This window comes from Pinus tabuliformis, chromosome 5_1 (assembly GCF_031772625.1).
Source record: "Pinus tabuliformis cultivar Carrire ecotype Pingquan chromosome 5_1, CPIR1, whole genome shotgun sequence".
NCBI classification, from domain to species: Eukaryota; Viridiplantae; Streptophyta; class Pinopsida; order Pinales; family Pinaceae; genus Pinus; species Pinus tabuliformis.
In genome coordinates, this window is record NC_142305.1 from 26,993,045 (window position 1) to 27,019,785 (window position 26,741).

The following is a 26,741-nucleotide window of genomic DNA, read 5'->3' on the forward strand; positions in this document are numbered from 1 at the left end:
ACCTAACAACGCTTTGTAACATAACGCACAACATAGAGGTCTAGGCTAGAGACGTGTTCTGGCGTCGTTAAGCCTAGTGACTGTCGATCTCGAAGAAGGTGGGTGATTCCTCCTGAGAGACGGTAGCGCTAGTACGGATTGTGCTCCCACGTACCGTCGCGTATATATTGGGAGACCCCTATAGGCATATATCTTTTATCCTTAGGAAGCCGTGTCGGCCGCCCTACTGATCGCAATGCAGTGAACATAGCATTCACGAAGATTGACCGCCCGTACACTAAAAAGTATTCTGCAGTTTTGCGAAAAGTTTGGCACACCCTCTACCTAGAACTCCAGAGCAGTTTCTTTTGGCCTTTTTCAGACTCTATAACAGAAAAAGTCCATCTGATCATTTGTCACTTCGGGCTCGTTAAAACATCGAAAGAGACTAGAGTCATCTTTAGCTTTTTCTCGACTCTTTAAAACTGAAAAAGCAAGTTGTGTCTAAAGCATCGTTAACAATTTATTTTAAACGGAACAATCACCCTTTAATCCTGCGTTGATCTTTAGGTTGAAAAGATGGAGCACACCAACCAAGGAGTTCCCCTTGGTGGGAATCCTAGTCCCTTCTCCTCTTGGGGAGATGTTGGTGCACCCCACATGGCCACATTGTCGCTTCCAGGACTGACAATTGGCCTACCAGTTTGGCTCTTTTCAACCAATGTCGTTCAGAATACCACCATTCCTGAACAGTCGAGTCAACAGTTAGATCAGACAAGAGTTGCCTCCCAGCCTTCCACTTCAACTTCCTCCCCTCCTTCCTCTTCGCTGGACGGAACTGGTCGAACAAAAAACCGGGTTCCTAAGGAGAAGAAGGAGAAGAAGAAGAAAGAAAAGAAGAAGAAGGAGCCTAAGGCGACTGGGGGCAAACAAGTGTCATCTAACAAAAATCCACACACCGCACTCATAAGGCCTAAATCGCCATGCGTCATATGCAAGGGAGACCACTTCCATAGAGATTGTCCCTGTATTCCCCGGATACTAAGGGACTGGTCCCCCCATTTGCACAATTCAGTAGCATCGACCTCTGATAGCCATGTCGACTGCTCACCGTCAACTAGTGGGAGTGAAGCCCCATGACAGGGCGGGAAAGCTAAATTTCCCTGCAGACTATGTGAAGGCGATCACGCCATCCATCGTTGTCCCTTCTTAGACGAGGCAAAAAGAGTTCTGGAAGATCGCCCGATTTTACGAGCACATCTCCCTCCTGGATATCAAAGACTCCTGCCAAGTCCCTCACTAGTTGAGAACCCGGCTGACCCACCCAGGTGGTCAGCCGAAGCACCTGTCATTGAAGATGAACCGTCTGGATCCATGCCTGACGAAAGTCAAAAGGTTGATACGGCAGTTGACCCGGTTTTGCCTTCAGAGGCTCTGTCTTCGAATGACACCATCACAGAGGAGAATAAAGACGACACCGTCCAGATTCTCTTCATCAGCACTGACTCTGATGATCAAGGGGGCAATGCCACCATTCCTTTATCGCAGGAAGGAAGTTCATCAAAGCGCTATCCGGCCGTATATTCGGTCCCACCACCAAGCAACCTAGTTGTGTCCTTTAACTGGAACCAACTAGGCAGACCCTGGTTGCCAGCCAGTATACCATTCAGAATTATTTGTCAAATATACAGAATGGTAATGGTTGGCACTATCATTGATGAGGGGGCATCTGTGAGTATCCTTTCCTCTATTGCTTGGAAATCGCTTGGTTCGCCAGCGTTTTTGCCTGAGATGAGAAGTCTATCGGACTTTGATAAAGGAACCAGTCGACCTTTAGGGATCCTCCCCAATGTGCCTATAACATTGAAAGGGAAGACCGTTCAAATGAACGTGATGGTCGTTCAAGGACCCTTGGATTATAACCTACTCCTTGGGCGAGACTATATATATTACATGGGAGTTGTAGTCTCCTCACTCTTTAGAGTAATGTGTTTTCCGCATGAAGGAAGAATGGTCAAGCTCGTGGACCAACTTTCATTTCCCGGATCACACATCGCAAATAGTCATGTACCATCCCTAAATGGTCTATTCATGCAAGAAGTGTCTCAACCCACGGTCCATCCTCCTGATGAGCGCGAGTAATCCAGGAAGATATGACTGGAACCCAGGGGGCATGCGTCCTGGCCTGCTTCGGCAGGGAAACTTTGGGTATAGGGTAGGTTTCCGCGGGAGAATATGACTAGTCCGTACCCCGTCCATGGATGGAAGAGGGGTTGTTCTAGAATAGGATTCTTTTGTCAAAGTTACGTGTTTGGTGCTAGAGTCATTCACCCTTGTCTATTTCGGTAGACATTGCCGAGGAAGTGTTTTGTTTGAAAGAGTAACGAGACAATCTTTGGGTAACCTGAAAGAGGTAAGCCTCTCTCGATTAAAACAAATTTTTTGGCGGAAGGGAAGTAGAGGTAACCTTGAAACTTTGTTTTATACCTGGGGGCATGCAAACCTTTTGGAGTGCAAGCAAGGGGCAACTATTTATTTTTTTAATTTTTAGGACCTCTAACCCTTTAAACTCGTAGGATTAGTCATTTCCAAACTTGCATAAAGAAAGGATGAGGAGCAAAGCTTAGTGAGATGAAGCTCCATAAAAAATAGAATCTTGATGAGACACTCTTATCATATGACTGGGTAAATCGAGCAGTTTTAGCATAAAGTTCATGCTCGTTAAAAAATAAACGCAAGATCCGAGCAGTTTTAACGCGGTCTTCATGCTCGTTAAAAAATAAATATAAGCAGTGAGCAATGTTTCCTCCAGTGTTTAAGCTCATTTTTAAATAAAAAATGAACCTATCCCGGTAAATAACCGTTGTGATCGTAAATTTATCAGCCATTAAAGCCTTGGTCGTGTTTGCACCTGCCACCTCCACTTTTCATTTGGCCGATCGTTCACCTCCATATGATTGTTTACCCATTTTGAGGAACAGCTGCGAAGAGTGATTTCACCTAGCCATCCTTGTGACACTTCCGTGATTGGAAAATTCCAACCTGTACCTGGAATCTGCTGCTATCCCTGTTTATCACTCGTTTCTCAAAAGACGAGTCTTCTTTAAGCTCTTTTCAACTGACTCGTAAAATATTAAAAGATTGCCGAGTTTTGGCCTTCCAGCTCGTTAAAGGACAGGAAGAGCTATCCCTCCTCTAGATTTTAATCTTTTTGGACCTGAGGGATTATTGCACAAAAAGGTCGAGTGCTTGTTTTATTCGGCTCGTTAAAACTATCGAAAACTCATCCCTTTTGTATTGTTTTATACTTTTTCGGACTTAAGGGATTAGATGACGAAAAAGGAATTTTGGAGTTGACTTTATGTATCTTTTCAGACTCTCTAAAAATGAAAAGAACCGAGTTATGTCGTTAGACTCGTTAAAATTATTAAATAGCGACAAACTTGTCTTTAGACGAGAACGAGTTTCCCTATCGCTAGGCTCGTTAAAACATAGTGATGGGCTTGCCCGAAGGGTAGGTTATAGAACAAGCATATGTTATCCTCCTCAAGCTTGACAAAAATAAAGAGGTACTGGTCAGCAATGACTGGGGAAAAATTGGGAGAAAACTAAAGAAAACTTTGATGGTAGCAGGTCGCTCTTGAACATGACACTTTTCCTCCGTACCACAATCGGGTTGGGTTGTCTCATTCACCAGTCACATCACCATGGTCTCGCCATACCATCCATATTTGGGGTAATGCTACCGATCCATCGCATCAGTGTCGCCATATGTTCAAGAGAAGTCTTTCAGAAAGAGTCAACCGGGTCCCATCCACTGCCATACATTATCCTTCATCCATTCATGACTGCCACCCTGAATCATATGTCACAGATCGTTTTCACCTCCATTAAAATCATTAGCTCCGTTCCGTGTCATTGATGTGGGATTCATCAAGGCCCTCCTTTGACGGATCGCTTCTTGTCGACATCAGCTCATTATCCAAGAAGTTGATCTAGGAACAACCCCTTCAGTACTTTGAAGCTTGCATGCCTCAATGGCAAGTTTCTCACTTCCGACGACAGGTATACATCAATGACCTTCGACCAGAAGATTTTGCGTGGTGTTCAACGCCAAGTCCTTTATTCACACCACGTGAATTGTACTGCAGTACCTTGAGGGTCATTATCATTATCGGTGATTCCTCTCGCGCTTGTTAACGGTTTACATCATTGACCGGTAATCAAGCGATGCCTTTCCATGTTTGACTTCAGCGCAATTCTCACATGGATCGACTTGTACTTAGAGTGAAGATCGAACGAGTTTGAAGACCCCGGATCTAGTTTCATCCATCCGGGCTGCAATATATATTCAGGAAATATAAAGACATTTGACATGTACATCATTGCAACAGATGATCATCCTACTCAAAGGATGATAATTTCGCCAAAATTATCAGTCTACTGTCAGACGATCGTCTGTTCTATGTACAAAAATGAATTTATAAAGCTGAGCATGGGAATGCCCGTCTCAGCTAGATCATGAAAACAGTATGAATCATAATGTATTGTATTGTATTTTATTACAGGTCTCCTCCCAGCAAATGGATGAACTTTGGACCCTCCTGGATAAAGCATTTCACCCGATAAACGGCCTCATACTTTAGGGGGCAACTGTTATAGACATTTTTGTGCCTTACAGCATTGAGCATGAAATGTCCATAATCTAAGGGATCCAAAGTCCCTAAACATGTTGTTCCTACCCCTAGAGGAACAAGGCCAACTAACCACAACAATTCACAGAAGTTCTCCACCTGAAAACACTCAAAAACAAGCCAATTCTGGATCATGTCAATTGCTCCACTGAGCATCTGCGCTGAATGTCAACTGTTCCACTGTCTACCTGCGTTGAATGTCAACTCCAACAAAGGCTACCTACGCTGAGCGTAATTGGACAAGTGGCAGGCTCATTCCTCAATGTGTCAATGCCCAGGAAGCTTCCAAAATGACACTTGCATCAAGGAATTCGACTGGTGATGAGTAAGAGGTTCCAAATCTCCAAGTGGAAGCAAGAACCTCCAAGTGGACTCAAGAACTAACAGAGGGAGAGGACACTAGTCAGATCTCAAGCTGACTCATCCTCTCTCCAAATATCTATATATGGATCTCACCTCCATGGGATCTAGAGGCTGGAATTTTGTTATTGCAAAGAATTGTTGTTGGTTTGGGACTGGAAACATTGGGTGTTTAATGCTTTGAAGGGAGCTGAAGAAGGAATTCCATTCTGCTGGGGAGGAGATGCTGGATTGGAGCCCTATGGGTTGTATCTCTTCCTGAACCCTATTACTTATCAATAAATCTATCTTGGTTTGCTCCTATATGCTGGTGTATTTATATGATTGCATTAGTGTATTTGATTTACTTCTAATCCTGAATCATTTATGAATATGTATATGTGCCTTTGTGTTGTGTTCTTCTCTTGTCGCAAGTAGCTGTTCTCTTGTCACAGGTAGATGTTCTCTTGTGATCTCGTGGGAATCAAGTAGTTGTTCTCTTGAGCAAGCGAGGAGGCAAGTAGCTGTGAATACCCAAAGGGAAGAGGATCTAGATCGAGGGACAAACGGAAGACAACGGTAAGTCTATCGATCTCCCCTTTTTCATATTTCATAAAGGAAGGAACCAGTGTAGCTGTATTCATTTGTTGCTAAGGCGCTGTCACACCTTAGGTGGATAGGATCGTCCTGCATAGGCATTTTTCCCCACAAAACCATACATTGGCCGACATGTAGCATGGCGCGGGAGAGAGAAAACCACCTTTTTAGGTAGATAATCTCCGTGTACATAAGCCACCTGAAATGGCTGTCAGCTGTTGGATCGGAGATCATGCAGATCAACGGTGGACTTGCGACAGCCATAAAAGGGGGACCTAAAAGGGTTTATAGGGGATTTCATAATGTTTAAAGTCTGGATTTCACGCCTGATAGTGTATTTTTGGTAAAACTATGTGTACTAGAATTTTGTTCCATTTTCGGGTTTTGCCTGAAGGAAGGTCCCGATTCCTTTGTAACTGCCCCTGATCATTGTGCCATGTTGCAAGTGGGTGTTTTATAGGCAATGATCCATTTGTAATTCAGAGAGAGCCACAAAGTTATAGAGCTAGATGGCCAGTCAAAGAGGCAAGGAGCAGAAGAACCCACAGAGTCGCAGAGGAATGATTACACACAAAGAAATGGACCGGAAGCTGTAGAGCCGGAAGAATGCCTCAAAGAAGCCATAGAGCATGATTGAGGGAAAGAGTAGGCACACCTAAAAGCATAGGAAGCTGAGGGAGTCTTTGGGGTCGCTTGGAGGTCGGGCAAGTGAACCAAAGAGCTTAACGTTGTTGAGAGAGTCGTTTGGAGGTCAAGCAAAAAACAGAGGCACGCAGAGGCCGAGAGAGAGCTCATATAAGCCAGAGCCGAAGAGCTAGAGCCAAAGTGAGAGCCAGAGCCAGAGCTGAGAGCCAGAGCTAGAACAAGAGCCAAGAGCTAGAGCGAGAGCCAGAGCGAGAGCTAGAGCTGAGAGCTAGAGCTAGAGCCAAAGCCAGAAAGCCTAAGAGCTTCAGAGCTAGGGATAAGATGGTGTTCTAAGCCCATTGTGTTCAGTGTAAACCAGTGGTGGTGAGTGGGAGCTTATAAAAGGACTTTGACATAATCCAAGAGAGCCTAGTCGAGTTGACTAGAGCTCAAGGAGATGTAGCCCAAGAGTTTTGGTTGAACTCCATATTATATTGCTGTTATGTGTGATTGTTTATTGCTGCATTGTATTTGTTGTTATATGTTTTATATTGGTTTAAGAAAATCAACTCACAACACATAAACAGTTTTAAAACAAACATAAGCATACACCTATTTTCAAGAATTATTAATTTTGCAATTGGTTAATCACTAGATCTTGGGAATATTTAAGCTTTGGAAGTGGGAGAGGTTCTTGTAAGCTTGACAAGAAGCCTTTAGTGCCCCATTTTCAAATCAAGTGCACAGCCTGTCCTTGTAAATGTCTAATTGACAATAATTTCTTGATATATTCTAATAATCCAATCTAGTTTTTAAGCCATAAAATATTCTTTGGTAGTTAATAAGTGTCATTTCACATTTTATTCATCAAACTACCGTGGCGACATCTCCAATGATCACCTTTTTTCAAGTGCTTTAAGTTCGTTTTCTTCTTTATTCTTGAGAATTGTCTTCCATTTAGCTATAGTTACCCCCAATGTTATGCATTGCACACATTCACAACGGATATGTTTGATGCATCTATCTATGCACATTATTTTTCTTTATGCAATATCTTTATTTTTCTGTGATAAAGCGCACGACTACTACTTCTGCGACAAAACTCTAAATCTATCTTTTCTGCAACATAAACAAAAAGATATTATTTCTTTCTTTCTTTTTTGTTTTTTTTCTTCATTTTATTTATATACATAGAGCATTATTGATAGTTCAATTACTCAGTTGTGTGTGGAAGATAAATTGTCCCTATGCAATTTCAGTTGACTTCCATTCACAAAGCCTTTCATAGGTTTACCATTGAGCTTTTCCAGATGCACTACACCTACATATGTCATGCTTATGATCACATATGTTCCAAGCCAATGCATATGGAACTTGCTTGGATGCTTCAAGAATTTTCTATCATATAGCAAGACTAATCCCCTAGTTGAATCTTATTTTATTTTATGCACCTATCATGCCATCTTTCTTATGTTCCTTCTATACATTCTAATGAGGACTTGTGATTGCACGCTCTTCTTCTAGTTGCAATAGCTCATGAAATCTTTGTTCGACTCCACTAGATTCAGTCATTTTTGTGTATGCATACATGTGAAAACTTGGTATAAGAAACTCAATATGTATTACTGCTTCCTTTCCATACGCTAACTTGAAAGGTGTTTTTCTTGTTAGCATTTTTCATGTGGTTCTATATTCCCAGAGTATTATTGATATCATCCAATCCCATTCATCCCTTTTACATTGGAAACATTGGTCAAGGAATTCTCTAGTATCTTATTGAATGTTTCCATAGCTCCATTAGCTTAGGGATGATAAGGTGTTCTTTTTTTATAATATATTTCAAATTCCTTTGTCAAAGCAACAATTTTTTTGTTAATGTGGGTAGATTGATTGCTCATCTAAATCCTAGTACATCCAAATCTGGTCAATACATTATCAAATAGAAACTACATATAAATATTTGCAGTACAATATTTCATAGGTGTTACTTCTACCCACCTAGTTAAGTGGTCTATTGTAGTGATAATATATCCGGCTCCTGATTTTTTGTTGGTGGTTAATGGGACCCATAAATTATATTTCCCACTTTTCAAAGTCATGAAGATTAATTTGAATAACTAGGGGAATTTCATCTCATCTATAATTTTTTCCTACTTGTTGAAAAACATCACAACTCTCGTAGAATTCTTTAGCATCATTATATAGGTACGGCAACACAATCCTACATAGAGAATACCTTGTATAGTAACAATTCCTATGTGGTTCCCACCTACAATTTCTTCATGATCATATGCTAAAATTGTTGGTCTGTCATGTTGTAATATGTATCTACACAGTGTGCCATCAACTCACAACTTATATAAGCACCCTGCTATCAAATGGTAATCTATAGATTTTACTACCAACTACTTTCTCTACACAACAATATACTCTGATGGAGCAATTCATGTGCTTAGAAACTACACAATTTTATTAAAATAATCATCCAAAATTTTTACTGCAAGTAATTATACATCTATAAGGTTATGTTCTAGATTCCTAGATTCCTTTCCTATACTGATCCTTGACAAAATATCTAGACCTACATTCAGCTTCCCAAGCTGACAACTACTTCAAAGTCACACTTGAAATTATAGTAGCCATCTGCATATTCAACCTCCCAACACTGACATGTTAATTAAATACCTCAGTGCATAGTGATATGTATATAACTTGAATATGTTTCCAAAAATATAGTGTTTTAACTTTTGTAGAGCATATACCATTGCTAACCCTTCCCTGTCTATGGTTGTGTAGTTCCATTTGGTTGTGGAAAAATTTCTACTTGGAAAAGAAATCATATGGTCTAGGTCTCCTTCACCTCGCTACGCTAAACTCACCCCCAAAGATATGGATGGGTCATTTACATGCGCATGGAACATTTTCTTCCAACTTGGAAAAAATAGAATAGGCACAGTGACTATCTTCCCCTTTAGTGTATCTAATTCTTATTGACATTTTTTCGTGCATTGGAATTGCACATCCTTCTTTAATAACCTTTCCATGGGTTCTATAATGCACACATGTCCTTTAATAATGTTTTTGTAAAGCCCGGTGTGGCCCAATATTACACGTAGTTTTTTAATAGAGGTGGGAGGATGAAACTCTACTACTACTACAATCTTGGCATGGTCCGCTAGCATGCTTTTCTTACAAAAAATATGGCCCAACAAAATACCTAACGGAGAGAAAAAAACGCATTTATTCAAATTCAAGGAAATTTATAGTTGCCTAGACCCATACAAAATTAGGTGCAATAGATCTATGTGCTTCTTTAATAGAATAAACACAATCCGATCATCTAAATGCACTTCCAAGAACTTGTGTACGATATTATTAAATGTTGCTACAACAATCCTAGAAAAAATTCCAGGGGAATTCTTTAATCCAAAAGGCATTACTGTGTACTAGATACACCCCCACTCCGTAGAAAATGTAGTCTTATGTCTATCATCTTTGGCAACTTTTATCTGATGGTATCATGAAAACCCATTAGTGAAGGAATAGACTCCCTCGAATCCAACATTGTCTAAAATCTCATCTATAAAAGTGGTGGGGAAAGGATCATGTGCACATGTATCATTAATCTTCCTCATGTCTACACAGATTATGATTTCTCATCTTTTTATTCTGGAGGACCATAGGACTAACCCACTCTAACATTTCCACTGGCTCAATTATTCCTTTCTCTAGAATTTTTTTTCATTCCTATTTCGCATTCTATTTGTAAATTGGTTTCAACCTATAAGGCCCATGTGTTAGAAATTAATTAATGAAGCAATGAGACACATGAAAATATTGTGGAAACATAAAGCCGAAAATACATAAAACATGAGAGACAAAAATATACATTATTCACTCGATTTGGGCTACATTCGAGAAGAAAAATCGAGTCCTTCCTTTTGTATTATCGAACAAAATAAATAGATACAACCTACAAAAAAACCGTTGTAATTTCTCTTTTCTCTCACACAGTTTCATCTCTCTTTTTCACTCAGAATAAAAATACACAGTTGCAATACAATTCCCTCATATAAACTGAGGGTTGTCTTCTAGGAGAAAAACCATAGATTAACATAACTTCTACCATCATATCAACCGCCTAATGAAAAACCAAGATTGACTACAAAATTACAATATTCTACAAGGAAAAATTTCATCTATTTTTAGCTTCTAGGGACCCACTGATGACGATCAAACGGGAGGCGTTTCAGCCCCATTAGGAATAGGGATCCTATGTGGTTGAAACAAAAATCCTTTGACCAATTAGGAAGATAATCAATCTCCACACCCAACGCTTTGTTTAAAAGGTTTGGCATCTAGATTTAAGGGGACTTTCATATATCCAAATTCTCTTGCTATCCCCTTCATTTCTGTAAAAGCGTTGGGGAATAAATCTTTGTATTCTCTTAGAAAATTAAGCACTTTTTCCATTGTCTCTTCATCCCTGTAATCTACGATAATTTCCAACTTTGGATTCTATGTAGCATGAATATTCATTTTCTTCATTTTAATGGGCTTGGAATAATATTTTATCTCCAACTTAAGTCCTAATACTACATGGATTCCTTTTATTTTTGGAATTTACAGGTTTCTTGGGTCTTCATCATCATCAACACTTTCTTCAATATTATCGTATTCCATAAACTCTTTAACATTTTTTGAATGTTTATGCATTGAACACAAGTGTATTGACTTGCACACAATTTGAAATTTTGGAAAAAAAAATCCCTATAAAACCTTCAGGCCTTTGTTAAGTGCAACATCCTAAGATGAAAATTTGAATGTGGATTTGAAACTTTGTGTCATGTCTTCGCACACTATTTTTTCTTTGTACAGTTCTAGCTCAACATACCATATCTTAGGAATAACATCTAATGTATGTACAAACATGTGGACCCACTCCTCCTATGATATCCTTGTTTTATTCCCGGAAGCACCACAACTCGCCAAATGGGTTTTTGAACAATCCAATCATGCATATTTCATTCTCCTTAATTCTCATTATGAACCAAAGTGAATACATACTAAATTATTTAATTGTTGCATAGTTTCTATGTTATTATTGTGTGCATTCCACTATCACATTGGAGTTGCTCTGGTAGAAACATCCAAAGCTAATAATGTTAAATAATTGGGTATTTTTAGTCCAAATGCTTGTAAAAAAGATAAAAAATTTGACAAACCATCATATCCTGGAGGGTCCTATACCTCAGCCATTGTCTAGCATAGCACACAAGTAATGTGCATGCACCTTCTAGTTGACACCTCATGTTATTTATTATTCTAGTTCTCCAAAGCCCTTTAGAATTTGACAAGCAAGAAATGTTACTACACCAACTAAGCACATCATCTGCAATGGGATTGACATAGTCCTCTCTGCACACAGGTATATTATAAATGTTATCAAATGCTTCTACATCTAGCTCATCCCGTACAAGTTCCATGTATCTATGCCCTTCCCGAGATCCATTGGTGTAATTACCCTCACATCCTAGGCCTCAAATATCATCTTCCTCTTTTTTAAATTAATAATGACAAGATTATCAAATTCCTAGTCATTACCTTCCAATGCAGGATATGGATTTTTATCATTCACTATTTCTATGACTTCAATGTCTACAAAAATTCTAACTCCACCAAAATCTAGTATCACATTAGGTAATCAGTCAATAGGGAATATTTTGTAATCATTTTACAAACTCATTTGAATAGGAGACCAAGTCATTTTAGGCTTTCCCATCATTTCCCATGTTTTCTTTAGAAAAATGTTTACATCTAATCCTAAATCTAGAATAATGTCGTCTATGTCATAATCACCTACCTCCGCACTTAATATGAACTCTCTACGTGTCCTCTTTTGTGCACAACTTGATTAAATGTGCCTCATAGGGTATGTATTGTGACTTATTATAGTTCTTTGGTGCGCTAATCTGTCAATCTATGAAGCTTCTCCAAAGCACTCTCATCCTTCATTATGCCTAAACAACTTCTCAAGTTTTTTCTTAGGACTTACTTCAACTCCAAGGTATTTTATAGTTGTTATGTCATAAATGGGAGGGATATCATATATTGGAACTTCTTCTGCAATACCCCATTCTGATCCAACAAGCTATATGTGTGCCACTTTATATGTTTCCTTCTCCTTAAATGGATCAAATTTCGAGGGAGCATTTGTCGCTTTCCTTACCTATTGCTAATTTGTATTAGTTTTCTTCATGGAATCCATACCCTTCTTTGTGCCTCTATGCATAACTACACCCACACATGATTGGTCTCTATGTAGTTCAATAGCGGTTATTTGGATAGTTTGTCATTTATTCTCTTACCATTTTGTAATTTTCTGAGGACAGACTTCTGGTGCATCATCAAGCGTTCCAAACTAGGTGTAAGTTCAAGAAGGATTGGGAAAATCTCTTGCAAGATGTCTTGGTTACCCAAAATTATAACAAATAATTGGTCCTCTTCCCCTTACAATTTATCCTCTTCCTCATCTTGGTCCTTTGAATTATCTTCCCATCATTCCTTGACCTATTCCTTTCTAATTATATTGTCCAGGTTGATTGTAAGTTTGTGAAATTCCTTCATTTCCTTCTTATACTTGATAAGAATCCATAGTGCACTCCCTCATCAACTCCAACGAATGATAATAGTGAATATCATGTCCCTCTAAATTACATAAGCTGTAAAAGAGGGTCCTCATAGAGGTCTCATATTTATGTAGCATGGGGTAGTTAGGATGAATGTCCCCAAAACTTGAAAACCTCACACCAAAACCCCGTTCCTTGTGCTAATGGGTTGACTGCGCTAGGTTCCATGTATTTTTTTAGTGTAGGACTCTCATTACTATGGTGTCCCTCTTCCTACATATTGTGCACCATAATTTCTTGCACACTTTCCTTTCCCTTGGTCAAGTCCTGTAGTTGGATTGTCAACACAACTAGCTATGACTAACCCTGAGCCATTCCACTATTATCTCCACTTACTATTGTGGATGCCTCTAATTTTAGTATAATATGCAAGGTTTCTATTTTTTATTTAATTTTTTGTTGGGTCAACAACACTCAAATATGGGGGAGTATTCCAACATTGAACCACTTCATGTGTTGTGCATCTATATTCTCAAATGAAAATATGCTCAACAATACCTTAAATATTTGATCAGAGTCCTATATAGACTCATTAGATCCTGCTTAATTTCCTTCAATTTTGTAATGCATTGTGACTTGGATTTGGGTTTCTAAAACTCTTTTAGCAATGCCTTCATTATATCTCCCAATGTTCTTTGCTGTCCAGCTAGGGTGGTTCTCTTATACTTCATGTACGATGTTAATGTGTGGTATCTAAAGGTAGTTTACAACTAAATAATCTTATTAGGTTCATTTTAGACTTGGTTTGAAACCCATACTTCCTCACATAGAAATAAATGTTGATCAATATCCTTAATCCTAGAACAATGAAACATAGGCATTCTCAAAGTGGAACCTATCATTTTAGTTTGTACACCAATCCTCGATAGAGGATTTTTAGGTATACTTTTTGTTTGTTGTGGTGTAGTTTGCACAACGTTATTTAATGGAGAGTTCTTTGGCACACTTCCATTCAACTTATTTGATTCAGTACTACTATTATTATAACTACTTCTAATTTCTTTACTGAACAAGGTATGAAAAATATTGTTAAGGGAACTTACCTCATGATCAACTGATGTAAGTGGGGTCGTGGGTTTGGCACAGGGTGTGGTCTAAGTAGGGAACAAGGGATTCACTCAATGAACCTCAGACATATCATGTGTGTCCATGGCATATTAAACAATACCCTTAATTTGAATACATATTGGAAAACATCTCTAAAAATCACATTATTTATCCCCCTACCAATACGAACCCAATACACCTTCCCAACTTAAAAAACCACTAATTTCAGTACATATTGTAGGTATCAATTTTTTCGTTAACATTTTTTATACCCCTTTATAATTTTTCATTAACTTTGAGCTCCATTTTTTATACCTTCCTATATAAAAACCCTTTACTCCCTATATATCCCCCAATTAATTATGTATTTTTTTCCTCAATATTTATCCCAAAATATGAACCCATGTGGTATGGTATTTCTCCCCTAGTAAATCCCCTGTGAAGCAGGGTGACCGGGATGCACAAGTTATAATTTCCAAAGTGTGTTGTTAGTGTCCTCCATCCACTACTCTTTCCTCTCCTATGACCTCTTCTTACTTCCTTCACTAGACTTTTTTTATCTACAGGTACTAATGTATATCTCTATCCTATCTCATTGTCGCACTGAAACCTCCTTCTGATATGTAATACTCTAGTCTCAAAATATGTCATCCTTTTCAATCAAATTCTTTATTTCCCAGTTTCCTCCATTCGTGTTGTCAATTCTATGGCATCTCAGCACACCTTTTGACAATTAGTTTGGATTTATCAACAATTCATCCACTCTCTACCTCCTTTTTCTACACCCTAGGCCCTATCCCTTTGGTCATTCCTTGGTCATTCCCCAGCTCACCCTTCTCACACAAGGGGTTTAGCTGCACATACTATATGATTCCATCTTTAGTAAGCCCTTGTCACACAATAACATTTTAGTGAAAGTTGGGAGCAATCTAGTATACCTGCCACATAGTCCTATTAGGAGCTTCCTCTTTGTTGTGCCGCTGTATGATACTGTAGTATCAACAACAAACTCTATAATATACCCCTCCATTATACTTCCAAACTAATTGTCTATGATTATAGAGATATTATTACTTACAAAATTTATTTGCTGAACCAATTTAGGGGTCCATATTTTCAGCTCAACAAGTCACCAATTCCTATTCTTATCGTTTAACTTTTGTATTGACATTGTTAACAAATTTTGGAATTCAACAAAGTGAATCTCGTAAAACTCGGTGAATATGTACCTATATAACCACTATTTTTTGTTGATTCATTGATCTCCAATTTCACTTGCAGTGAATTCCTTCTCCTTTTCTCTGATTCATTGTTTTATACCCTTTTTAATGGGATTCCACATTCCCTTTAAGAATAGATCCTAAACATAATAACAAAACCACTTGTTGGCATTAGGGAAGGTCTCATCTAGGTTAATGCACAAAGTTTGGCAAACAAAACCCCACTAGAAATTGACCCTTTTGGCATCACCTACAAAAATGGGTGAATTCTCACTCGAGGCACCTATGGAGAGAGCAGGAACCAAAATTCTACGGTCGTGAAGGGAATTGGAAGTTGCATGCAAACTATCCTCTTCAACATTCTATTGTATTCAATTCATAGTCATAGGCCAGTTTTAGCTGCAAAAATTCATAACATTCTTGACATACATAAAAACATTATAAAATTTTAAAGGGGTTCCTTCATTTTCATCTATGGCACAATAACAAACATCGAAAAATTCAGTGCACTTTAAAATATTTAAAACTTCACTACAATATATTAGCAATGATCATAACCTAACTTATCGTAGCACCATCACATAAAACACATAATTTGGTACAATTCAACCATCAACCATCCTCAATTAATATTTGAAAGGAAATAAGCACATAATTACAAAAGTGCCACTTTTACCCTAGTTTTCTCACCAACTTATTCAAAACAACATCAGAACATTGTAGTAGCAATCATGCACACAAATTTCCCAATCAACACTCAAAAATTAACCCTAGATGTAACCAACATAGATTATCTCCGCTTCCACCTATTTATAGATGATTATGTTTTCCTAATCTAACCTCATTACCATGGAAAATATTTACCATGGGCATTTACCATGAATTGGTAAATTACAAGTAATATGCTTGACCTGATCAAAAGCGATCCAAAAGACTTAGTCAACATTAACCTCTTTTAACTCGACCACCTTGTGCCTTGATAATTCTGCATGCTCTTTCCTTCTACAACAATTCAATACTCTAACTATTTTGTGAACTGTTGCACACTAGTACTTAGCACTCTTTCCTAATCTTCACTTCTCCATGCAACTTCACCAAAATTGTTAAAATTCCATCAAAAATTCTTCAAATCTACCCAAAATTGGCCCCAACACTCTGTAAAGAATGTAAGAATGGCATTGATACATCATCTATCCAGACCATTCTCGTTGAGAGCTACCTAGCACTGTGGTTGGGTAACTAAGTGTCTCAATGGATGGAAATATTGGCTCTAAGATCTAACCTTAACATATGTAGGACATTCTAAGAGAATGTGCTTTTCATCAATAGCCCTCATAGTGTCACAAAAGTGAAACACCCTTCCATCTAAAGTTATTTTAGCAATTAACTAATGCCCAAATTCACTATGGAACTCATGAGTACTTCTTATTTTAGTATTGTTTATTTTCTTCCTTACACTTGTCAGAATTGAGAGATACTTTTGATCTTCTAGATTAGGGTAATCACCTTCTTATAATATCTTAATTTTTATTTTCACTCTTTCTCTTTATCACAACGCATTTCCACCTTAAATGTTGTTGCAATATTTTTTTTAATATTATCCTTGTCATACAAAGTGATCTCTTCCCTCGAATGGTCTAGCCATGACTAGGCATCCTTACACTATCCTTGTTTGAGCCAAAGGTGGTTTTGGTTGAAGTTTGAAGAAATTTTGCAAATCCTCTTTTATTCTTTGTTGTTTAACTTATTCTTATACATTGCATACTTGGGAATAGTTCTACTCTTAATGGGGTAAAGGCTTCATTCTATGACAAGTATAGAATAATGTATATTTCTTTTCTTTTCAAAATTATAGATAATAAAATTAATTTATATCTACTCTATTATTTTCCACAACTCTTTAGAGGTACTACATTTCCAAACATGGCATCCATATAAAATAACAAAGAGTAATGAGAGTGTAAATTTTTATTCTTATATGAAGCTCTATTGATTTACAATTGTTTTCAAGCCCATAATAAGTTGTTCACACTCCATTATCCTTTTATCATTACCATACTTTTAGTTGAGCATGTGATGAATGTCAATTATAAGATATTTGTATGAGAACACTTCCTCCAAGTTGTTGTCAAATATGAAAGTATCATAAGTGATATTATTGGATTTGACTATTATGATTTTTATTTTGTCATTATTAGTGGTGATCCCCATATTGGAGTACAAATTCTTAAGGATTCTTAGTTGCTTTTAAATATCATAGGGACTCATCTCCATAGGAACAATAGTATTAGCATAAAGAAGAATAATGATGACTATATCAATGCTATCACACAAAAAGTGATCACCTACCCAAAACTACTAGCATGATCTAGTATAGGTATTTCAAATAAAAACTACTTTGACTTAAGGAAATATACTAGGAAACAACTTTTAAAAAGTTATTTCCATTATTTTTACCCATTTACATAAACATAAACCACAAATTAATTTATTTTATGTTATTTTCATTATTTTACCAATTTATGTGAATGCAATTTAATTATTTTCAGTCATTTTACCCATTCACATGTAAATAATTGTGCTGAGAGGAAGTATTAGTGAGTATGATACAGATGTTGTAATATCTTGTTCAAAATTTTGACTCGGTCAAAATAAACTAAAAATTAAATAAAAACAAATAAAATAAAAAATATAAAAATGTTTATAATTATAATTAATAATTAAATTATCCTAAATCCATCTTAATTCTAGATTTATCAAGAGAGAAATCTCTGATAAATCTCTAAATCATTATTTTTATATTAATTACCCATAACAAAAATCAATAACTACATTTTAAATATTTCCCTATCACAAAAATAATAAAATACCAAAAGCAATTACATCTCAATTTAATTTTATCCAATAAATATTTTTTTATTTAACAATATCAAATATAAAAACTATTCTGCGATAAATAAGAGATGAGTAGAACATTCATTTCTTGTCTCTTCTACGAGTGTTAATATAATGCAAGCTCTTCTTTTGAGGAGATCATATAGGTTAAAAATTTCCATTATTGCTGATTCCACCTCTAAATAGTGTCTTTTGCTAATTTTTACTTAAAAAGCATTCAACAAACAATAAGAATGGCATTGATGTGACCTACTTCCAAATTGATCTTTTAATGTATTAATATGTTTACTCATAAAAATTAAATTAAATTAATTTAATAAGACAATGTTATTTGACTTTAATATCGTAATTAATTTACAATACCATCATGGAAATAATTGATTTAACTTTTTTTTTTTTAAAATTTCATTAAAAATAATTTTAAAAAAGCACGCTAAATTACATTTACACAGACTTAATTTATATAAACTTAAAATTCATACTAAATTTGACGACAAAGAAATAGGTTAATGCCTTCTTAATATAACATTATGAAATGAAAGCTTCCATTATAATAGGGAAAATAGGAAAACTAGTTTAAAGAAGTTAGACTTTGAAAGTCGTTGGTTGGCTTTAAGTATTACGATTACGATTGAGTGAGATCATATTGTTTTTCTTTTTCTTACCTAAGTTTTCCTTATTAAATAATTTATAGTGTATTACACAAAATTTAGGTTTAAATAGTGGTCTCTATAACAATTAAATAGAATAAACAAATTTTTAGGTTAATTATATTTGCAATTTTAAGATAGTTATTAGTTTCAATATCTATTAGTTATTTATTATTTTAAAGGAGACAAAGTTTTTGGAAATGTAGATTTGCCAAAAGACTTGTTGACACAATTTATACTTAGTAATAGGCCTATTTATAAAAAATAGTTGCGATAGAATGAATACCATTTTTTGTTAAGACTCCTACTTCCAAGTTTATACCTTTATTGGTGAGATCATCTCTAGTAGATTGTTCATTCTCAATACATGAAATAAGTTAATAGTAGATAAGGCTAGTTTCAGATTCTTAATTGATCAATATGCTTCGCACTTTGAAATTCTTAAACAAAAATACATGAATAAGTTGATGGATATTTTGTTGTGAATCTCCCAATGCCACCAAATCTTCGATGTTTACTTGTTTGGCCAAAAAAAACCTTGCAATAATCCATATGCCTCCACTACATTATTTACACAATTACCTAACCTCCAATTGTATTCAATTTCAATTTTTCCCTTTTGCCTCCCCATTTATTAACTATATTTTAAAATAATAATAATAATAACCATTAGTTAAGAAAATAATATAATATTATTAATTATATATTTTGAATATTAATATAAACACTATAATATTTAATTATATTTACTTATAATATTATATTTACTTTTGAAATATTTAATGTAAATACAAATATTTACTCATAGTTTTTCTTATTATAAGATTTACTATTATATAAATATTTTAAAATATTAATGTAAATCATATAATAAGTATACTTTTTGATAATGATAGATATCATCTATTATTACATATATTTTTAAATTATATTTTTTTTAAAGTTTCATGTTAAATATTATATATTTAAAGACAATGAAGAATATTGGTTAGAAAGGAATTTGGTTTATTAGATTTTAAGAAGGTAAAGAATTATAAGAATTATATTTGAAGTTAATAAGAACCTCGATTATAACTAATTTTGGTTTATCAAAGTTTAAGAAGGTAAGAGATTATTTGAAACTCTTTACAGATTTATGTTTGTACTCAAAAAAACATTAAGAGAAGTGTTCCAAGAGTATGATACTTTTGTTTAATTAGAAGGTCACGAAAGTTAGTAATGTGATTTTTTTTTAAATAAATCCAAACTAGCTATATCCAATATAATCTGAAGGAAAAAAAAAATCACACTCAACACTTAACACTTAACATTACAAAGGTGATAGCTTATCCCATCCCATAATATTTTATGGTTTAGAGAAGCTTTGCATGAGTGCTAAATTGAAGAGATGGTGTCCATTAGCAATGAGGATATGTCCACTGATTTTCAAAATTTCAACTTGATAGCCATCAATATCCTTAGGTTTCTCATCTACAAGCTACTTAATTTGCAATTCTATGTCATTCAAAGAAAAACTTCATCCTCCATAGGAGCATTTGTAATGGTGCCCCTTGGATTTATAAATATTTTTAAGGCAGGAATTATAATATGTCAGAGGAATTATATTATTTTGTTCATAACTTCTTAAGAGAAAGTTTAGATAGGCGCATCACTTTCTCTTTATTTATTGCATTTTTCTTCCCATTTAAATCAGGTATTTGTATTATGTATGTTATTGAAATTTAAAGAATTATTAGAAGAATCTCTAATGACTTTCCTAACAATTTTACGCTTGCTATCATATTAATAATTGTTTGTCTAGTCTGTATTTTTACTTCATGTCTCTATAGAGAATTCATTAATAAAAGAAGAAAGGGCGGTTGTAAGATTATGGTATAGGTCTATAATATTGTCCTTATAAGATAAGAGATTTAACTCATGATTCAAATATTTTAAGAAAATATCATCTTTGACTTTCCCTAAAACTGAAGTAGATGCCTATTATTAAAATTATCATCAATGAGTATCTTTTGCATGGAAAAGTTGGGAGTTAGGATTGATGGTCTTTAACCAAAGTTAGGCTCATGGTCATTTAAAATGGAAAATCTAACTATTTGGTTGTATATATAGGGTATTATATATATTGCATAGTACATGACATTAGTGTCTATCCCATGAATATAAGCCATCTTATTGGAGCTCAATAACTTCCACAAAATTGCAAATTATTAGATCTTGATTTTGATTAGGTTAGTGAAAAACAAATTCTTGATCAAATTTTTAGAGCTTCTTTTGTATCTTTTAAGGAAAAGAAGGTTCTCATCTAGCCATAAAGAATTAGGATTGGAGGCATTACTTACCAGAATAACTTGGTTAGTAACAATTCAAGTCCCACATCGGAAATAGTTTTCCAACCAATATTGGGGCCTCACCCAAGTTCAAAAATATGTTTACTTGTACAATGATACTTGTAAGTGGTTACATTAGGCTCAAAAGTATAGTAGTAATCTCATTGACTCAACCCTAAGTCTCCTAAATTAAAAGTGGTAGGTATATCCATTCCACTAAAAAATTATATGAAAAAATCAATCCTATCAGATTCTTCTAATAAAAAAATATTATTTTCATTTCTCATAATAAAATAATACTTTCATTTCTCATGACATAAATATATTTTTCTAAAATATTAAATCAACAAGCTTAAAATAAAATACTAATTAAACATAAACCAACAAGTTTAAAATAAAATACTAATAAAATAATATTACTTTCATTTCTCATGACATAAACGTAATTTTCTAAAATATTAAAATCAGCAAGCTTAAAATAAAATACTAAAAAAATATTCTCCTTTAAAACCAATCATATCAGCAAGCGTAAAATAAAATACTAATTAAATGTAAATCAGCAAGCTTAAAAGCGTAAAATAAAATACTAATTAAATGTAAATCAGCAAGCTTAAAATAAAATACTAAAGAGAAATGTTCTCTTTTAAAACCAGTCATTTTATAATAAGAATATTAAACATCAATAATCTTATATTTCAGATAAAAATATAAAATTAAAATGTTGGCTGAAATCTATTTAACCATAACATATATAATGATCATACCATGAATAATATATTATATATTCTTGAATTGTAATAATTATTACAATATATCAATTTAAATAAACGAGAGAGGTCTCTCTTTGTCTTTACTTAGATTGTAGACTAGTTAGTTTAGATTTTCCGTCATTATCATATATCCGGTGAGAGTAGTTAGTTCACATTGTCTTCATATTCACACATGTTTTGTTGTGGTAGTTATATTTGTTATAGGTGCTAGTTTAGATTTCGTTGCTATATTTTAATTTGATAAATATTTATATAAATTAAATAATTGTTGGTAATTTCAAAATTAAAATATCTTAAAATAATATTTTTAATTTTAATGATATTTTTTTAATTTTTTAAGTAATAAAATAATTAAACATATTTATTTTAGAATAGGGATTTTAAAATTTTTCATTAATTTTAAAATTTTTAAGTGGATAGTAGATATTTAAAGTGGATAAAATATTTTAGAGTATTCAGAATAGTATACACACATCTAAGATTGGTATTAATTTATAATGTAGTTATATTTTTTTTCTTCTTTTAATTAATTTGATTAATGAAAAAAATATGAAAAAGTGTCATATGAAGTGAGTTATGGTTTTTTTGGCATGTAATATTGATAAGTCGTAGTATTGGCCTATTATATTGTAACAAAACCTATTTACAAATTAATAATCTCCATGGTAACATAGTATTGGCCCATAATATTGTAACAAAACCTATTTACAGATTAATAATCTCCATGGTAACATGAGAGTAAATCTTCATGGTTAATCTTTTTGTTCCATATTTTTTTAAATGTATATATGTTTAACTTATATATTAATTTTTTAAATTATTGATTAATAATAATGCTAATTTAAAATAAAGTTATAATTTTTCTACTTATAATTTTTTTCATTAATTTTAACAATATGACATGTACTTTGCCATAAGTATTTTGATGTTTATTATAAATTAATGCTAGTTATATGTATATATATTTATATTGATAATAGTGAAATAATTTGTAGTTTACTCTGATAAGAAAATAGTGAGGTGTTTTACGATTCAAGATGAAAGAGTGATGTGAAATTCAAAATTAGAAAATTACACGTCATTTTTATTTTAAATAATACAAAATTAAATTAAATAAAAATAAATAACTAATCAAACTCTCAAAAAATTAAAACTTTTAATGTAAAACTTTTTTAATATGAAGAAATTAATATATAACATGGAGTTAAACGATTATATATATATATATATATATATAATTTCAAATGAAGTTAAGTTAATTTTAAGTATTAATAATGATAATAATAATGATTATTATTATATATTAAAATTAAATTGATATATAATTTTTTAATATTATTATTTAGATATTATTTTTCAAAAACTAAAGGTTATTTAATAATATTTGTTTTTAATATATTAATAAATTAATATTATAATTTAAAAGTATTATTGTTCAAATATAGTAGTTACTTGAAATTATGTTTTTACATTTTTTCTATGAACTATATTTATTGGCCAAAAATTTCTCTTAAGTAATTTCTACCAAAAAAACTTTATAATGTTTTAAAAAAAATTATCAAATTTTTATTTATATACACAACATTGTCATCATTTTATTCAACTACAGTGTTAGAAAAATCGATCGTGTCATAAATATTTGAAAAATAAGAATAAAATTTATTATAAAAAAACACAATTAAAAAAATTTGTTTTGTATACTCAATTCTTTGAATGCGACAAAGATGAAAGACTTTTTCATCTTATCACCTTCTGGGAATAGACAAACACAATTTTAAAAATTAATCAAAAGTCATAAATAACTTTAACTTTTTGAAATGTTAATATAAAAACTCAATATAAAATATTCTCCCAACACAAAAGTAATATGAATAAATTTTAATCCAATTATTACAGTTTATTAATTCGTAAAGTATGCAGGGTAAATTAGGCCTTCTTACCCGGACACATGGGCACATGGCAAGGGAAGATCCTTTTTCATATATGAAAAAATTTTAATCCAATTATTGTTGTTTATTAGTTTACCTAAGGTATGCAGGGTAAATTAGGCCTTCTTACCCGGACACACGGGCACATGGCAAAGGAAGCTCCTTTTTCATTGTCAGACATTTTGGGCGATGAATGGAGAGAAAGCGCACCTATCGGCAGTACAAAAATATATGTTTACGACGGGGGTAGACAGACAGATGTTTTTTTCAAAAGCCCGCTATCACCGGTATCGCGATGGTGATTGGATACTGCAGGGAGCGGTTTGGCTTTTGTGGACTACATTGTGGGAGCAGTTAACAGAGATTTTGAAATATCTACACCGTTTAGCACTGTTGGAACAACTTAACGGATGTTACGGTGTCACAAACTTGCAATTGAATAACTATTGCGCTGCATGTGATAATATCAGTTGATGTTGTGGCCATCATTCAGGATTGACTTGAACGCTTCGCCTTTGATTTTCTTGGCTGTTCATTATTGACTATTGGGACGTGTGAAACTACCCTTCTCCTCCATCGAAAAAGAAACCCCCATAAATTTCGATATAAATACCCGGCCTTACAGGCTCAAACGATATCTGCGAATTTGAGATACTGTGTTGTACTGAGGGGCAAAACTGCGTTGTACTGAGGGGCATAAAAGAAAAATGGGGAACGCCATTCCGTCTAGGGGGCATAAACGTATAAAAATCATGATGTTAGATGGGCAAGAAATCAAGTTCAAGGCGCCCATGACAGTGGACGAAATTATGAGGACATACCCAGATCATGTTGTATTGGATTCTGAAGCGGTTCGACATCTGGGCATTAGAGCCAAGCCTCTGCATGAATCCACGCAACTGCAACCCAAGAGGTTATATTTCCTGGTCGAATGGCCTAAGGTGAAGGGTATCAATAATACGAACCGTGCGCCCACTAGGGTTAGGTCTGAGATATCGATGACTGCAAAGTCGAGGCTAGAAAGCATGCTTCTAGCGCGCAGATCGGTGTCTGACATTTCTGTCATAGGCGCTAGTAATGGAAGTCGCGCTGGACTATATCCCTCTTTGACTAATTCGCCTTCTGCGCAGCCCAATCAGACAGGAGCGGAGGATGGAGCCGTTCGACTTAAAATCCGTCTCACCAAAGCCCAGCTTAGTAAATTCATGGCTGAAAGCCAGGATGGATCTGAGACCGCCGAAAAGATTCTGGACGCGTACCTCACCAATGCGGAATCCCGGCCAGAGGCAGAGGGTGCGGACGCTGTTCCTCATAGTGGTAGTCTGCCATGGAAGCCTGCACTGCGGAGTGTGCAAGAAACCAATTGCAAGATTCAAACTGCCAGGGTGAGTAACTACAATATAGTTTTTGCGTCTCGGATTTTCCTATGAAACTGTGTCTAGGATTTCAATTTTGTTGGAGGTTTTTTTATTAACACTCCACAAAAGAGGGCTAACGAGTTCATTAGCCTTAAGTAACTGATTCTATCATTTATCTGAGAGTCCTTCATTTGTCATCATTTTTCTTTTTAGTAGGTGATGATAGTTGGAGTGTCCTCCAAAAATATTTTACAGGATTAAAATCCTATACACAATTTCATCTAAATATCCTCTAAGAAAACCTTCACACTCTTACCATATATTGATTCTAGTTCTATTACTAAATTTTGTTGAAATCATTGGATATGAAATCATGTAATTTCCATTAAAAGTAGGCTTTTATGTTATGCAGAGAAACCGAGTCAGATTTAGCTCTGCGCAAGAGAATGGAGAGGTTTTCTGAGCAGTTCGCTTCGGCCGCATATGCATTATTGCGAAAGTCGGAGAGATGGGAAGAGTTTGATTAGAAGGATGAAAGCTTAGATCGATAATCGTTGTAAATAATTATAATATAAAAGACCCTGTGGCAATTAGAATTATGTAATGTGAATCACGCTATCAGACTGTGATAGTGTTTTTGTTTATGAGGACTTCAAAATTAATATGCATTTTTGAGTTACGTATTCACTTTGACAATCTTCGCGTGTCGTGTGGTTTATTGCTTTATCAATCGCTCGTTCACACTTGAATTTTAGGTTTTGCTCAACTTTAAATTAAAATAGTTGGAATAAGTCAATATTCTTGATAAAATTTCGGCGATTGGAAGCAAGCCCAAAGAAAAGTTCTCCTCCAAAAATTAAAAAAAGACATCCAATGGACAATATGCGTAGCCCTTTTGCTCATTTGTTCCGTTGTTTAAGTTAAGGAGAATAATTTATTTTACTGTTTATTCTCTTTTTTGCTTATACGCAATGTTATTATGACAATTTCATGTACGTTTCCATTTATTCCAGACCTTTTTTTTCTCTTTCTAATCAACTTGTCTAAACTGATCAAATGCATATAGCTAAATCTGACATGTATATATTTTGCATGACTGCGTACATAACTCTAGAGTCATGGACATGTATAAATGTTGTTTGAATAATTCTAAATCATGTTACCTGCAGCTGTAGGTTGGTGGGTGAAGTATGACGGCCTTGTGGCTGGGAGGTTAATATCATACTGCTAGTATTTAATGTTAAGGCTTGTGGTACACAGGTCGTTTTATATGAATTGAATTCATATTTGAGTGTCTGTATATCATTCTTCATATTTTGTATATTACGAATCATAATAGGGTAGATATTGTTCGCCCTATTGTAAGTTGATAGATAAAGCATGAAACACTAGTTTCGATATAATACTTTTAGAATGAAAATTTTATGAATGTCTTGCTAAGCAGATTAATGTTAAGGCCAATGGTGCATATGTCATTCAGTATTAATTGTATTCCTATCGAAGTGTCTGTAAACCACTTTTCATGTAAGATAGTTTGTATAGCAGCAGCCATATTGGTAGGTAAAGTATAGAGATTTAGTTTTCCTATACTACTTATTGTTATAAAGGTTTTATGAATCTCTTG

General features: G+C 34.5%; 1 protein-coding gene across 1 annotated transcript; it reads left to right on the forward strand.

Annotated features, from left to right (window-relative positions):
* The first annotated feature begins 24,339 nt into the window (after window positions 1–24,339).
* On the forward strand, window positions 24,340–25,813 carry LOC149163347 (uncharacterized protein At1g66480-like). Its single transcript, XM_089430717.1, has 2 exons — window positions 24,340–25,144; window positions 25,530–25,813. The coding sequence occupies exons 1-2, from the start codon at window positions 24,467–24,469 to the stop codon at window positions 25,578–25,580; spliced, it is 729 nt and encodes a 242-aa protein (XP_089286843.1). The 5' UTR covers window positions 24,340–24,466; the 3' UTR covers window positions 25,581–25,813.
* Window positions 25,814–26,741: the final 928 nt, after the last annotated feature.

Coding starts and splice junctions, on each gene's coding strand:
- LOC149163347 (XM_089430717.1), top strand. CDS start 24,467: ATGGGGAACGCCATTCCGTCTAGGGGGCATAAACGTATAAAAATCATG. Junction 25,145..25,529: donor GCAAGATTCAAACTGCCAGG/GTGAGTAACTAC, acceptor TATGTTATGCAG/AGAAACCGAGTCAGATTTAG.